Here is a 17,666-nt window from a genome sequence, read left to right as displayed (position 1 = left end):
CCAATAAAAACTCTGGACTTCATAGCTTGTGTGAGCTTTCCTGGTTGGCAACTCTTCACATGTGTTCTCACACATCATTCCTGGGAGAATTAAGTGGGTCCCCATGCAGCTTCACTGGGAGGGAACAACTGGAGTCTTGTGCTTGGTTTCTCTTGGATTTTGCCACATGTGCTTTTTCCCTTTGCTGATTTTCATTTGTATCCTAACCCTGTAATAAACTGTAACCATAATTAGGACCACTTCTGAAGTCCTGTGAGTCTTTCTGGTGAGTCATCAAGCCTGAGGGTACTCTTGGGACTCCCAACATAACCCCCGAATCTCCGCAGTTTAAAACTGGGAAGTTTTGGTTTTGTTCACATTACATGTCCTTTCTGGGGAGCTTTAGGGGAAAGGCCCTACTCTGTATCATCCTCACTCAAGTAATCAAGCTGAGGAAGTTTCTTCTTCATGCTTCAGCAATTTCTGATGCAGCAAACTAGAAACATGATGAATTGTGCTTGTTTTAAAAACATTTTCCTTAAACATGTAACTTCCACTTATTTCATTTTGTTTTAGACAGATCAGGAACAGGAGAGAGGGGCAGAGGGAGAGAGAGAGAATCTTAAGCAGTCTCCACTCTGAGTGTGCAGCCCAATGTGGGGCTGGATCCCACGACCCTGGGATCATGACCTGAGCAGAAATCAAGAGTCGTATGCCCAACCAACTGAGCCACCCAGGCCCCCCAACTCATATTTCATTGGTTCAAGCAAGACATAGGCACTCTTAGCTTTGAGGTGGTTCAGAAATTCCCTCCTATCATGCTGTTAGATAGAAAACTGGAGTATTGGTGAATAACATTGCTAATTACTTCAGCATTTGCAAGCTCTAAAAGTCCTGGCCTGAGGCATCTACCATTTAAAGTAGGATCTATTAAGCAGACAAAAAGAATTACAAGAAGTATAAGGAAACAGGGAAAGTGCAATTTTGTAATATTCATGAAGGTATAGAAATCAAAGAAGAAAGTGGTAGTTAAGATTTGTCAAGAGTAAGATTTTAGTGCACAGACTGTGTAGTTCCCGAGAAGGAGGAGAGCCAGAAGCCAGCTTACAGGGAAAGTGGGCTTTAAGAAAAGAATTGATGGGTGGGAAGTAATGTCATTATACTTGGACATGCTGTTGAAAAACACAGCAACAGAAAGAAGAGAAAGATTTGACAAGTCTGCTAAACTGCTTAAAATCTGTATTTGAAAACTAAAAGATTTACATGTTTTGTTAAAGACTAGAAGTATTTGAGTCTGTTCATTCATGCTGAAACATCTCAATCATCTTTCTAAAATAGGAAAAGAGGTATCAGGATAGGGGTTTTATTTAAAAAAAAAAAAACAATGAGGTATCCTCATAGAAAGGGTATCAGGGATAAAACAACAACGAAGAGAGATCAGGAGGTTGATGTTAACATTATTTGTTCTGTAAATGTTTATTAAGCACCTGCTGTGTCTTGACTACTAGGATGGAAACTGGGAGTAAAATAGCTGGAGGAGGTGGTCCAAGTCCTTGAGTAGCTCTTTTGTAGTTAAGCAGTAATGTTTGGATGAGCTATGCAGTAAATGTCCATGTTAATGGGGAGGAGGTCAATAGGGTGGTCACTGTTATAATAACAAAGCAGTGGAAAGGATGTGTGAACTATAATGGAAAGGAGGAGTCTATTCTGTTCAGACATCCCAATAACAAAATGCCATGTATGTTTAATTACTTGAGTTATGTGTTTCAAATGTTTATAATTCAGTGTTTTAACTGGTGTAATCCCTCTCCTGTAGCAGTTAACAAATATTTTCTAAATCCAGCTAGCTTCTAAACAATCCCAGCTAGTGAGGCTGAAGACAATTTATGCTTGCATTTGGCTATAGCAGGTCAGGTTGGAGCTCACTAGGAATGCCTCAAGGGTATCCCCTCTCTTTTATTTCTCATACTTTTGCTGAGAGGAAGCTGAAGACAAAGTGGGCAGCTGGCCAATTTCTTCAGAGGTCTCTAGATGAGGGAGGCTAAAGTTCAGCAGTTGTTCCTGAGCATGGACACCGGGGAGCTCCTTCCACAAATTTTCCTTAACTAAGCCTCCTATGATCTGTCTGAGGAGGCAGAAGCTGCCGGAGCCTAAAGAGACAAGTGTAGTTTGCAGTAACAAGACCCCGAGATACCTGGCAGAATCTCACTTCCCATTCATCTCTCTCTATGGCTAATAATGCTCAGTGGGAGCACAGTTCCTTCTCCCCAGGACAATATCTAATGTTATCGTGGATGTAGAGAATGCCAAACAAAGAGAAGAGCCAGAACCAGAGAAGGCAGCTGACTGGAGAGGCCTCACAGGCTTCTGGGCATTGAGGCAGACTTACCCAACCCACCAGAGAGAAGGTCAGACGAGCCAAGGACCTTTCTGAATAATTGTCCCTGGCTGAGACTCTGGAGGCCCAATTGCCTCTACTTGAGTGGTTCTCAAAGTGTAGCAGACTAGATTCATCAGTACTCGCCTACCAGGTTTAACAAGTCAAGTTCTGGGGCTCCACCCTGGACCTACTGAAGGAGAAACTCTTAGGGTGTGGGCAGCAATCCATGTATTAACAACACATGATTCAGAGGCACTCTAACATGTAGTTACCACTGCTGTAGTTGGTTTTGTTTTTTGTTTTTGTTAAACAAACAAGCACACAGTGGGAGGAGGTGAGTTATCTATCAGCTATTGGGTTTAGGCAAAAACTGCATCTTTTGTATTCATTTTGTACTGATCTTATGGCTTATTCCTTTGAGTTCGAAGATGAGAACCTGATGGTCACCTTTCATGGGTTGGTCAGATTCCATTTAATTCCATACTCTTTGGAATATCCACTATTTGCTGAGGACATGTTAGAGACCACACGAAACAGAAAGTTAACATTAACCTTAAGGTGCCATTTAAGAACTATAAACAAAATATCTAGAAACCACCAACAAGGGAAGGATTTTAACAGTAGGCTCAAATCTGAATATTCAGGATAGCATTAAAGATTCTTTGCAGACTGGTCCTCATAATTATGATAATGTAATCTTCTTTGATTCTAAGATGGACATTTTTCATATTTTAGTGTTTCTGAAATACAAATGCATCTTACAATCCATTTAACATGGTTAATTCTGCTTGACAAAAAAATTAGCAATTAGTAGGTGGTTTTCCTTTTTCAGCAAATGACAACTTAGAGGGAAATATATTAATAACAACGCAACACTAATGGGCTAGACAATGTGCCAAATGTTATGTGAACATCTCATTTAATTCTCACAACCAACCTTTGATAGGGCACGATTGTCACATCCTTTTTATAGGCAAGGGAATAGGAGAAAGAGCAGTAGCCTGTCCAAAGTCAGAAGGCAGGTGAAGAGCAGAGCTGGGACTTCAGTTCAACTCTGTTTAATTCCGAAATTCATCCTCTTAGTCTCAAATGTTACATGTCCACATCTCTCTCCCTTTACTATAAAGTGTTTCTTTTTCCAGGAAGATTTCTTTTCTTTTCTTCCTAAAATTTAGTGATCTAGACAAGGCAAAGTCAAATAGGTATCTTTGCTGTGAATATTTCCCTGACCATCTGATGAAGAATGATTTTTTTTTCCTCCTCAGAACTCCCATAGCAATCTTGTAACACTGTTGTAATATAAATTACTATGTTGCATTATAGCTGTTAATACAACTTTCTTCCACATAATATAAATGTCTTAAAGGAAGAGACTCTGTCTTACTCATCCTTATATTCCCAGAGCCCAGTACAGTGCCTGGACAACGCGTCTTATTGGCTGAACTGTGTAAACAAACGTGTTCCTCCTACTTGACTTGAGATATAGAGGACGCTTTACAGACTTTAAAAATATTGTTTATTGAGTACAAACTGCTGACATAGTATTAGATAAGAGCTTTGCATGCTTTATAAATGTCTTGAGAAGAAATAAGATAAAGTAAAACATTTAAAATAGCCTGTGGCACATGGTAAAGACTCAATCATGTCATTATTTTTATTATTAACATTTTTAACTGCAAAACTCACTAAACTGAGTTGCAAAAACTCACTGAAGTAGTTACTATGATTATCCCTATAGATAAGAAAACTAATAGAGGATTAAGTAACTTATTCATAGTCAAACATACAATAAATGACATTGTTTTTGAGCCTGGGTCTTATATATTTATGAAGAAATACCAGGTTGTGTATATGTGTGTATATATAATTTTACATGATACAGAAAAGAGCAACGCCTGTAATGTAGACTTGATTTAAGTGTCTGTTAGTTTTTCTGTACAATCTCCCTCTACCGCATACCATTCTGGAACTACTGAAGTCCAGCTTTTCTTATTACTCAAGTCTTTTTTAACCTCTCTGCCCCCATACCTGGGAGACCTGAAAGAAAACCTGGATAACTTTCCTCTGGTTTTGTCTCTTTTCAGAATTGCTATTCTTCTCATGTCTTTCTGGGATCTTTATAGCAACTCTCTTTCTACTCCAAGCCATGGCTTCTGTGACATTGGCTGTTGAAACTCTGATTTGAAAAAACAAAACACCTTCCACTAATCATAACTTGTCATTCGGGAATTGTGCCACGAGGAGGCAGTGGTGTCTTAGTCATTTGGTCTGAACCAGCTGGTTTCTTTACTCTCATGCCTCCATGATTTATGACTTTGAGCTTCGCATGTGTCATTTACAAAAAAATGTAAATCTGTTGCAGTGGTTACTCAGGCACTATTTTTAAAATAATATATTTGGAATTAATGTTAAAAAGGAATTATTTAAGTGTTAAAAAGGAGGTCAATGGGGTGCATGGGTGGCTGAGTCTGTTAAGCGTCTGACTCTTGATTTCAGCTCAGGTCATGATCTCAGGGTTCTTGAGAATGAGCCCCGTGTCTGGCTTCATGCTGAGCATGGAGCCTGCTTGGGATTCTCTCTCTCCCTCTCTCTGTCCTTCTCCTGCTTGTGCTCTCTCTTTCTCTCTCAAAATAAATAAATAAACATTTAAAAAAGGAAGTCAAGGTATAATTTTGTATTTTTCTCTTAACTCTTAGCTTTTTCTAATTACCTTTAATTTTAGGTTGCATTAAGAGAAGAAGAAAAGAAAAAAAGGGGTAGGAAGAGAAAAAGTAGTCAATGGGCTTTATTCTCAGCTATCAGACTTGCTCAGCCAAACTCCGTATCTCCCAGACCTTCCTAATGTGCTTACAGTTTGTGATCATTTCTCTCTTGTTTCTATCTCAGGTAAAAATGGCTATGCCACCTGTTGAATCTGATTGATTTAATTAGAGGAACTATCTTCATTTTATTTCCTGTAACTTAGAGCCCCTGCTTTATTTCTCAACAACAACAGGAGTTGTGTGACCTGATAATGCCATTATGCTCCAGGGTTACAGGAGCAGCCTCTAATGCCAATTTATGTAAATCAAAATAAGGCATTTCTGGTTTCAGTTCAGTGGAAGAATGAAATGTCACCTTCCTTTTTTTTCCCCAAGGACAGAGCAAATGAGCTACAAGTGACGTTTGTGTGTGTGTCTCTGTGTGTATGTCTGTGTAGGTACACAGATAGATCAGAGAGACAGAAAGAGAGAGAGAGAGAGAGAGATGGATAGAGAGGTATATGATATTTCACTTACATGTTTCATATATAATGGTGTGTGTGTTTGAGACAAACAACATGAAAAGTATTTTAGATGTAAATAGACTTTAATCCTTGCTCTTTAATACCTTTCAATTTCTAGTTACAAGGTTTGGGAAAATTAATTTATTTGAACCTTGACTATGAATATATTTACAAGGAATTGTTTTTTCTCCAATCCTCTAATTTTAAAGTGGTTGGATTCATACCATGAATGCAAGAATTTTCTAATTCAAGCTTTAAAAAAGTTTATTTAAACCCACTAATTGAAACTTTAAGTGAAAAAAATACCACGTTATCGCAACAGATGCAAAAAGACATTCAGTAAAATTCAGTGAGGGGCGCCTGGGTGGCTCAGCCGGTTAAGCGGCCAATTTCAGCTCAGGTCATGATCTTGTGGTCTGTGGGTTTGAGCCCCACATCAGGCTCTGTGCTGACAGCTCAGAACCCGGAGCCTGCTTCAGATTCTGTGTCTCCCTCTCTCTCTGCCACTCCCCTGCTTGCACTCTGTCTCTGTCTCTCAAAAATGAACAAACGTTAAGAAAAATTAAAAAGTTCAGTGATTATTTGTTTATAAAAGTCTGCAAACTGGGCACAGTAGGGAACTTTTTTTTTTTTTTTTGACAGGGAGTGATAACATGTGCTTAGTTGGGGGAGAGGCAGAGGGAGGGAGGGAGGGAGGGAGGGAGGGAGGGAGAGAGAGAGAGAGAGAGAGAGAGAATTTCAATCTATATGGGGCTCAGTCTTACAACCATGAGATCATGACCTGAGCCAAAATCAAGAGTTGGGCCCTCAACCAACTGAGCCACCCAGGCACCCCAGATCATGTGGTATTTCTATTTTTAATTTTTGAGGAACTTCCATACTGTTTTCCACAGTAGCTGTACCAATTTACATTCCCACCAACAGTGCGAGAGGGTTCTTTTTTCTCCATATCCTGGCTAACACCTGTCATTTCTTGTGTTTTTGATTTTAGCCATTCTGATAGGTATCTCATTGTGGTTTTGATTTGCATTTCCCTGATGATTAGTGATACTGAGCATCTTTTCATGTGTCTGTTGGCCATCTGTATGTCTTCTTGGAAAAATGTCTATTTAGGTACCCTGCCCATTTTTGGTTGGACTGTTTTTATTTTATTTTTTTGGTGTTGAGTTATATAATTTCTTTATATATTTTGGGTATTAACCCCTTATCACAGGTATAATTTTCAAGTATCTTCTCCAATTCAGTAGGTTGTCCTTTTGTTTGTTGATAGTTTCCTTTGCTGTGCAAAAAGCCTTTTTATTTTGATGGAGTCCCAATAGTTTATTTTTGCTTTTGCTTCCCTTGTCTTAGGAGATGGTATCTAGAAAAAATGTTGCTACAGCCAATGTCAGAGAAATTGGTGCCTGGTGCTTTTCTAGGATTTTTATGATTTCAGGTCTTACATTTAGGTCTTTGATCTGGTTTGAATTTATTTCTGTGTATGGTGTAAGGAAATGTCCCAGTTTCATTCCTTTATATGTAGCTGTCCAGTTTTCCCAGCACCATTTATTGAAAGAGACTGTCTTTTTCCCATTGTATATTCTTGCCTCCTTTGTCATAGATTAATTGACCATATAAGCATGGGTTTATTTCTGGGATCTTTATTTGAAAAGCATATTTTTAATATATGCTTTGAAGATATTTTAAAACTAAGAAAGCAGCAAAGAATTTTAGAGCCATCATCCCAAAGAAAAGAAAATCTAGAGAAGCAAGCTTAGCATTTGGGGATCTGTTTTTCACGTAAGTGCATCTTGAAGAGGTCGTTGAGAATGTGAAAAGTTATTTTGACAGTTTCCTAAAGTTAGTGGGAAAAATGGAATGCAGGGACCACCAAGGGGGTGGGTTGGAGCCTTGAAGGGCAATACCCTGAAATAAAAGTGGATTGGAAGCAGCCCAACTTCATAAGGATTGAAGCCCAGCTTCATCTCAGCCCCTGGAATTACATGAGAATGACCCAGGACTGTGAATGTCCATGGCTGTCTGACAGAAGCTAGTGAAAATTTTCTCTGGAGGAAGAGAATATAAGCCAGAGCTTTAAATTATTTCCATAATTTTCATAATAACATCCTGTTCTCGATAGAAAAAAATAAACAATATGGGGAGACAAAAACTAAAGACAGTAGAAGCAGACCCAGACACATAACTTTAAAACAAATAAACTTAAAATATTTATGGAGATTAAAGACAAGATTGAGAATTTGGCATAATATTTCTGGAAACTATAAAAAAATCTAAGTGAAAGTTCTAGAAAATTCAGTGGCTGAAACTAAGATCTTAATGGATAAGTTTGAAGGATATTAGACAATGTTGAGTATACTAATGACTTATAAGGTAGGTAAGAAGAAAATGTATTCAGTAAGGTACAGAAAGAATAAAGAAAAAAACAAGGGAATATAAAATACCTAATGCATAGAATGGTAAGGATAACATACATGTACATGGAATTACAGAGAAGGGAGAGAGAATAAGGTAATATATATGAAAATAGGGCAACATGTAAGATAATGGATGAAAATGTTCCAAACTAAAAAAGTATATCAACTACAAATACTAGAAGCCCTATAAGTAAATCCCAAGTATGTTAAATGAAAAGAAAAAAAATGCTGATTGGAAGGGTCACATGCACCCCTATGTTTATCTATCAATATGTATATGTATCTACCTATGTATCTATATGTATCTATCTATACATGTTTATGTACTATCAATAATAGCCAAATCATGGAGAAAGCCCAAATGTCCTTCGACTGATGAATGGATAAAGAAGATGTGGTGTACACACACACACACACACACACACACACACACACACACACACACACACACACACTGGAATATTACTTGGCAATCAAAAAGAATGAAATCTTGCCATTTGCAACAATGTGATTGAACTAGAGGGTATTATGCTAAGCGAAATAAGTCAGTTAAAGAGAAATATATGATTTCACTCGTGGAATTTAAGAAACAAACCAGGTGAACATAGGTGAATGGAAGGAAAATAAAGATAAAAACAGAGGGAGGCAAACCATAAGAGACTCTTAAATACAGAGAACAAACTGAGGGTTGCCAGAGGGGAGTGGACTAAATGGGTGATGGGCATTAAGGAGGGCACTTGTTAGGATGAGCACTGGGTGTTATATGTAAGTGATGAATCACTGGGTTCTAATCCTGAAACCTATACTACACCGTATGTTAACTAACTTGAATTTAAATAAATAAATTAAAAAAAGAAAGTCACACTTTGTCATATCATAATAAAGTTACTAAAAATCAAGAGAGGAAATATTAAAACCTGCAAGAGAGAGAGAGAAAAAAGACAAATGAACTCCAGAGAAGTACAATTAGATTAACAACTGCCTTCACAAGAGAGGAATTAGACTAACAAGAAGACAAAAGACAGATGACAGAAGACATCTTCAAAGTACTAGATAAACAAATAAACAAACAAAAGCTTCCCCATTAGGATTCTGTGTCTGGTCAAACATCATTTAAGAGTGAAGATGCGATAAATACGTCATGAAGAAGAATTGCACTAAATGAAAACCTAAAAGAAGTTCTAGGAGAAAGAAAATGCTCACAGGTGTGAGTTCTTATTTTCCTCTGACCTATCTTCTGATTCACTAATACCTCTTCAGCTTTGTCTGATTTGTGTTGAACTCATCCATTGCAGTTTCAGCTATCAAACTTTCCAATTTTAGTAGAAAAAAATTTTTTTTTTCAATATATGAAGTTTATTGTCAAATTGGTTTCCATACAACACCCAGTGCTCATTCCAAAAGGTGCCCTCCTCAATACCCATCACCCACCCTCCCCTCCCTCCCACCCCCCATCAACCCTCAGTTTGTTCTTAGTTTTTAAGAGTCTGTTATGCTTTGGCTGTCTCCCACTCTAACCTCTTTTTTTTTCCTTCCCCTCCTCCATGGGTTTCTGTTAAGTTTCTCAGGATCCACATAAGAGTGAAACCATATGGTATCTGTCTTTCTCTGTATGGCTTATTTCACTTAGCATAACGCTCTCCAGTTCCATCCATGTTGCTACAAAGGGTCATATTTCATTCTTTCTCATTGCCACATAGTACTCCATTGTGTATATAAACCGCAATTTCTTTATCCATTCATCAGTTGATGGACATTTAGGCTCTTTCCACAATTTGGCTATTGTTGAGAGTGCTGCTATAAACATTGGGGTACAAGTGCCCCTGTGCATCAGTACTCCTGTATCCCTTGGGTAAATTCCTAGCAGTGCTATTGCTGGGTCATAGGGTAGGTCTATTTTTAATTTTTTGAGGAACCTCCACACTGTTTTCCAGAGTGGCTGCACCAATTTGCATTCCCACCAACAGTGCAAGAGGGTTCCCATTTCTCCACATCCTCTGCAGCATCTATACTCTCCTGATTGGTTCATTTTGGCCACTCTGACTGGCGTGAGGTGATGTCTGAGTGTGGTTTTGATTTGTATTTCCCTGATGAGGAGCGACGTTGAGCATCTTTTCATGTGCCTGTTGGCCATCGGGATGTCTTCTTTAGAGAAGTGTCTCTTCATGTGTTCTGCCCATTTCTTCACTGGATTATTTGTTTTTCGGGTGTGGAGTTTGGTGAGCTCTTTATAGATTTTGGATACTAGCCCTTTGTCCGATATGTCATTTGCAAATATCTTTTCCCATTCCGTTGGTTGCCTTTAGTTTTGTTGGTTGTTTCCTTTGCTGTGCAGAAGCTTTTTATCTTCATAAGGTCCCAGTAGTTCATTTTTGCTTGTAATTCCCTTGCCTTTGGGGATGTGCCAAGTAAGAAATTGCTATGGCTGAGGTCAGAGAGGTCTTTTCCTGCTTTCTTCTCTAGTGTTTTGATGGTTTCCTGTCTCACATTCAGGTCCTTTATCTATTTTGAGTTTATTTTTGTGAATGGTGTAAGAAAGTGGTCTTGTTTCATCCTTCTGCATGTTGCTGTCCAGTTCTCCCAGCACCATTTGTTAAAGAGACTGTCTTTTTTCCGTTGGATATTCTTTCCTGCTTTGTCAAAGATTAGTTGGCCATACGTTTGTGGATGTAGTTCTGGGGTTTCTATTCTATGCCATTGGTCTATGTGTCTGTTTTTGTGCCATAGAAAAAATTGAGCAAATAAAAGTCAAATATGTTGGTAAACTTCATTGACCATATAGTAGTAGTAGTAGCAGTAGTAGTAGTAGTAGTTGTTGTAGTGGTGGTGGTGGTGGTAGTAACAATGATGATGTCATATATAATAATTACATTTGAATAAATGTAATAATCAAATACATGACAACATTAGAAAAATGACCTAAAGGGAAGCTGTGAATCACTTTAGTAGGAATTCCCAGAGGGATCATTCAGTAACCATGTTTAGCTAATGAGTCTAAAGCAAGCTTCAAGCTGAGCTTTCCAGCAATCAGGATGGACCCACAATGTCCCCTGGGCTGTCAGGTCATACTTTGCCATCTCATTGGCCACCTTAACCCACAATCCCTTCTGAATGGCTAGACCTGAGCCTCTTCTGTCAGGATGGTGCTCTGAGCAATATATTAACACTCATACAGAGAGATATGTGCAGAAATTATTGTGTAATTATGCTGGGGGAAATATGAAAGAAATTGCTTGTTAGGAATTTTAAGTTTTCAAGTTTTCCTTTGTCATTTTATGGAATCACTAAGGGATAAGTGTAAAGATGCTGTCAAAATTTAGAAGAGTTTTCTGAAGCCTTTATTTGCAGAGGCTTTTGAGGACTGAGCTTACATGTTTCTCTTTATGCACAGAAAGTTTTTAAATAGAAAAAGCAATGCCAGTTCACATGACTGGACAGTTGTGGCACATTTTCTCTCTTGTGAATTTCTCCTGAGCTCAGTGGCATGCCCACCAACTCAGAAAAACGGGACATACTCTGCACCAGAAAAACCCAGACACGTGGTAATATTTTTCATCTGTTCTCTGATGAATTTATCTGCTTCTATGCTCCCTGTGTAGGATCCTTTCTGCTTCAATTACTGCTGCTTCTTGTTACCCCCTCATCAGGCACTTCCTTTCTTATAGCTCTCATCTCCTCTCTGTTCCCCTGGGCTGGATATCATTGCTTCCCCGTCTCTCTCTGACATGGCATTCATTTCTGAGACCTGAAATGTTTGGTCTGCTCCTTAAAATCACCTCTCTTCCTCCTTTTGGGAAAATTAAACCCTTGTATTGGGTGTGAAGAAAAGAGAATCTAATGAGTCTTCAACATTTCAGGATTCTTAAGTCCTCACAACTCTTCAAGGTAATAATTTTTAGTTTTCATTTTACATATGGGACAACTGGGACAAGATCTTTTTTATATCTAGCTTTATTCCTTGTTTTGGGGGTGCTCAAAGGCCATATTATACCAGAAACCTGGAAGTTCAGGAAGGCTGAGAGCTGTCTGTAAGAGGTGAGAAGGGATAGGACATCAATGATAGACTTTGGGTACTTTGTGACTCAAAAATAACTCTCTCCAAGCACTCCAAATGTATGGGTCCAGAAACTAATTACATCTTTAGTTATAGGTATTCTCTGTAATTATATGCTCCGAGGTATGTGGAGGTTCAGACCAGGGCATGAGACACTATAATGGGGCAAACATTTCCAGTTGCAAAATTTTTCGGTGCCCTTCATACATCTGGTTTCATGCAAGCCTCGACTGTCCAAATCCCTTACTGGTTCCTAATCAGATCTGTTCCCTGTGAGTAGTAAAACCCTAGACTATTCTTCCCCTAAGTTTCCTTCATTCACTTATTCACTCATTCACATATTCATTTTTATCCTTTGGAGCAGTTATAATGCTAGGTACTTTTGTATGTCTCATCTTAAGAGAATCTCCTCTTAGGCAGCTATTCTTTGGAAATTATCTAGTCAGCTAACTCCACCTAATTGTGATAATAACTGAAAACTTATAGTGGTAATGTTCTCAGAGCTGTTTCTGTTCTAAATTTGGACTCACAGTCTGAATACATGAAACATCGAGAGTAATGAAATTGCAGCACCAGGTAAAAATAGAAGTGATTTTATTTATTTATGTGATCCCTCAAATAACTCTACTACAATACACCTATATACTTTTGAGGAAGTATGGCTGCTGATAGGGCATACTTTCCAGGTTTATCTTTCATGAAAATGTCCTTTTGCCTTTATTTCTAAGAGAGAAAATTTCCCCAAAGTTTAAGGAGTTTCTAGTGCTAGTAAGTGGGGCGCCATTTAGAGATGAGGAGCCTTTCTTTTTGGTGCCCTCCAAAATTATAATGGGTGGTTCTCTGTCTGCATTTCATGGTTTGGTTCCTTTTCCGGCATCTTCTGCCAATGATGTTCTGCTCTCAGGATGAATCCAAGTTGCTGTAGCTAGAACTACAGTGGTGAGCAAAAGAAAAAAATTATATGGAAAATGCAATCGTTTTGTGACTGGAAGTATTTAGGTTTTTAGAAATAATACAACTTAGCCTACTATTCCCTCTTAGAAATCAAGGGAGAGGTCTGTATCCAACAGGAATTTTCAAGCTCCACCTTAACACTGAATTCTCACACTGACATTCAAACTTGTCTTCTGGATCACTGGATTTGAAAAGGTTTTCATTTAATTCTGTGCTAGTTATTGGTCACCTAGGTGAGAAGTACAGGCGATGTGGACTTGATTCCTAAGAATAGCTTTAATTCTAGGTGTCGTTTGGATAAATAATGGGAAAGAAATAATAAGTTCTTTGAGAAATTCAATGTGCCAGTCTTGGAGTATGAGTGCAAGAGACAGAGCAGGACATGAGGGGTCAAGATGATATAGTCAGTGGTGTTGGAGAGCCATTCTGAGTCTGTAGTTATAATCTGGGTTGTCAGTCCAGAGTAGGAAATAGAGAAAGCTAAGCTTTGGAAAGTGAGTAGGTAGTCTATATTTTCAAATGGCATAAGGGCAACAGACTAGAGCTGAAGTTGAATAGATGACACAAACTGGGGATAGAGATTATTACCAGAGTATGTTCCCATATTCATCAGCAGTTTCCCTTAATCAGTTGTATTGCATCTAGGATACCTCTATGCTGCCTTCTTTCTAATTCATTCACTTTTTCCTCACTCTGCAAGTCTCTAGTCACTACTCATCTTCAGTTTCCATTAATGACCCCATTTAAATATTTATTGAAAAAACAAGCCATTAGATGGGAACTACTTCCTTCCCAACAACAAATCTATGCATGTTTGATGGATGAAGTAAACCCACTCCCACCTAAGGCCATGCTCTGCTTCTGCTCTGCAACCCAGCTGCTCTCAGACACTATTTCTGCAATTTCTCTTATTCCTCCTGCAATTTCTCCCTCTCTACTTGATTATTATCAAGAGTTTACAAAACATTGTCCAGTAGCTTTAATAATAAAACAACAACAAAAAATAAATTGTAAGACATTAAAAGGAAGAACAATAAAAGTGGACAGGGAGTTGATCTTGGGTTGGAATCCTGTAAAAAGATTATTTCAGATTTTAGGAAATCTAGAGACTTAAGGAAGTTTATCATTTCAGAGCATAAATTTTTGAGTAGGTATGAAACTTTCTGAGTGGAGAAGAGCATTAAAACACTTGAGTATTTGTTAGAAGAAGAGGCTTTATCTGATTTATTTCTTACATTCTAAAGGAAATACTGAAGGCAATGAGAAACCACAGTGTTGTTTCTGAGTTCATCCTCTTCGGGCTGTCTGCTGACCCCCAGATCGAGGCTCTCCTCTTTGTACTGTTCCTTGTTATTTACCTCCTGACCCTGATGGGGAACCTGATGCTGCTGCTGGTGATTAGGGCTGATTCTTGCCTCCACACCCCCATGTACTTCTTCCTGGGACAGTTGTCCTTCCTGGATCTCTGCCACTCCTCTGTCACTGTGCCCAAGCTGTTGGAGAACCTCCTGTCTGAGAAGAAAACCATCTCAGTAGAGGGCTGCCTGGCTCAGGCCTTCTTTGTGTTTGCCACTGGGGGCACTGAGTCCTGCCTACTCACTGTCATGGCCTATGACCGCTATGTTGCCATCAGCTCCCCTCTGCTCTATGGCCAGATGATGAACAGACAATTGTGTATGGGGCTGGTGTGGGGCTCATGGAGCGTGGCTTTTTTGGATGCTCTTATTAATATCCTTGTAGCTCTCAATTTAGATTTCTGTGGGGCTCAAAATATACATCACTTCAGCTGTGAACTGCCTTCTCTCTACTCTTTGTCTTGCTGTGACGTGTCTGCAAGTTTTACTGTCCTGCTGTGCTCCAGCCTCTTGCATTTCTTTGGAAATTTCCTCCTGATATTTTTCTCCTATGTTTGCATTTTGTTCACCATCCTGAGTATGAATGCTACCACAGGCAGAAACAAGGCCTTCTCGACCTGCTCCTCCCACCTCACTGCAGTGATCTTCTTTTATGGCTCAGGATTACTCCGCTATCTCATGCCAAATTTAGGATCCACTCAAGAGTTAATCTTCTCCTTGCACTATAGTGTGGTCACTCCTATGCTGAATCCTGTCATCTACAGCCTGAAGAACAAAGAGGTGAAGGCAGCCGTGAGAAGAATTTTGAGAAAACGTGTCTAGCGTTCTAATTGATAGGCTACAAAATCAGAATGATGAGGGGAGAAATGAATAGAACCACAATAAGTAGTGCCTGAATATTAAGGAGAATTTTCTGATAATCATGATCTGCAAGATGCCTTACATTGTTTCTTTAAAATGTTTAAGAAAAGGTGGAGTTATTTTCTTGGAATGATAGTCGTTCTGTCCTATTCAGAGGAAAATAGATGGGTAAACCTCTTGTCTTACAATTTTTCTTACAAAATATTTAATTTATTACAGACAGTATGGTAGACTTTGTTATTGCCTGCTTACACTATCTTTATTATCCTTCCAGTAACTAAACTCCATGTTGTTCAGTATAGTTCTAGAGAGACTGTTAATTATGGTGTCCCCAAATTCTCTTTCCTCCCCCACTCGTTATTCACTCATTCTTCCTGAGACAGTGGCTGGTATAGGAATGAGCACATGGTCAGTGCCACATCATCCATTCCCTTAGAAATTTTAATCTTGAGGATAGATTCAGAGAGGCAGAGGTCAGCCTTTCTCTTTGCAGCACTCTGATAGCCTATCCCAGCGCCTCTGCTGCTAAGATCACTATTGTTATCCTAGATTCTGTACTCTCAAGGAAGATTGATAAATGAATTATATTAAAAGCACGTGATTAGATATTTGCATCATGTCAGGTACTGTGCTAAGTATTTTACATATATTATTTCGCTTAAATACCCCAACAAATGCTTTGGGTAAATACTTTAGTTGTCCTTGTTCAGAAAAGAGAACGTGGACTCAGAGAGGTAAGTGATGGGGGTGGAATTTGGAATCAAATAGACTTATCCCAAAGCCTGTTTTCTTTACTACCTTGACACACTGACTGTCCCTTTGGTGCTATGAGCTACCCCAGACCCAGTTCATGAATTTCCCTTTTAATGCTTTGTTATTGTTGCTTTGTTTTTTTGTTTTTTTTTTTTTTTTAAATTTTTTTTTCAACGTTTATTTATTTTTGGGACAGAGAGAGACAGAGCATGAACGGGGGGGAGGGGCAGAGAGAGAGGGAGACACAGAATCAGAAACAGGCTCCAGGCTCTGAGCCATCAGCCCAGAGCCCGACGCGGGGCTCGAACTCACGGACCGTGAGATCGTGACCTGGCTGAAGTCGGACGCTTAACCGACTGCGCCACCCAGGCGCCCCTGTTGCTTTGTTTTATTTCACTTAAGTAAGTCAGAGTCAGATTCTGTCATTTGCAAAGAAAAGATATCTATATCTATATATCTATCTATCTATCTATCTATCTATCTATCTATATCGTCTGTATCTATATCTATCTATCTCTATATATTGTAGTCTCTACAGCTGTGAGAGGGAGACACTGCTGGACAAGTAGCTCTGCCACTCAGCCCTAATAATGCTACAGAAATGGCAGAATGTGAGAGAGTCAATGGCAGAGCAAATGCTGCACTGTGCCTATGACAAACTCTAAAAAGAAACCAATGGATTTTCAGCAAAAGCCCCTTGGATCATGAAATACAATTGGAGGATTACTGAGAAGGAGATTTGGGAGATTAAAGTTATCAAGGTCAAAAATCATTATTTCTTTCTGAAATTACCTTTTAATTTTTTTAAATGTTTGTTTATTTTTGAGAGAGGGAGAGACAGAGTGCGAGTGGGGAGGGGCAGAGAGAGAGGGAGAAACAGAATCTGAAGCAGGCTCCAGGCTCTGAACGGTCAGCACAGAGCCCGATGCAGGGTGTGAACTCACGAACCGGGAGATCATGACCTGAGCTGAAGTCAGATGATTAACCGACTGAGCCACCCAGACGACCCTGAAATTACCTTTTAGATTTTACTTACTTACTTTACTTACTTACCCTTCACTTTGTACTGCCCAGTAGCAGAAAATATAAACTTAAAGAGATCAAGGGCAATCTTGATCTCTGCCAATCTTCACTACTTTTTCAAGAATATAAGGGGCGCCTGGGTGGCGCAGTCGGTTAAGCGTCCGACTTCAGCCAGGTCACGATCTCGCAGTCGGGGAGTTCGAGCCCCGCGTCAGGCTCTGGGCTGATGGCTCAGAGCCTGGAGCCTGTTTCCGATTCTGTGCCTCCCTCTCTCTCTGCCCCTCCCCCGTTCATGCTCTGTCTCTCTCTGTCCCAAAAATAAATAAACGTTGAAAAAAAAAAAGAATATAAAATAGTTTCAAACATGTATGTTTCACAGTAAATGTATTTTGATTGTGTAAATTATAGGCAAAGAAACTGAGAAAATATATAGGGTGAGTTCTCACCAGAAGGACTCCACTGCCAAAGCAGTTTGAAATAATCATGCGTAGAATAGTCTACCATGTGAATGCCAATCTCTTCCTTCCTGGTGAGCCTAGTTCTGGTCCATGAATTTGCAGTGTGGCCATGGCTGGGCATGGTGGTTATGCAAAGGTTCAACATTTTCATTCACAAAGGCTATTCTGCA

General features: G+C 39.2%; 1 protein-coding gene across 1 annotated transcript; it reads left to right on the top strand.

Moving 5' to 3' along the window:
* The first annotated feature begins 14,305 nt into the window (after positions 1–14,305).
* Positions 14,306–15,223, top strand: LOC115519224 (olfactory receptor 8S1-like). Its single transcript, XM_030323075.1, has one exon. It carries the CDS (start codon positions 14,306–14,308, stop codon positions 15,221–15,223), a length of 918 nt encoding a protein of 305 aa, XP_030178935.1.
* The last annotated feature ends 2,443 nt before the right edge of the window (positions 15,224–17,666 follow it).

This window comes from Lynx canadensis, chromosome B4 (assembly GCF_007474595.2).
Source record: "Lynx canadensis isolate LIC74 chromosome B4, mLynCan4.pri.v2, whole genome shotgun sequence".
NCBI classification, from domain to species: Eukaryota; Metazoa; Chordata; class Mammalia; order Carnivora; family Felidae; genus Lynx; species Lynx canadensis.
This window is presented reverse-complemented; position numbering and strand designations above follow the sequence as displayed.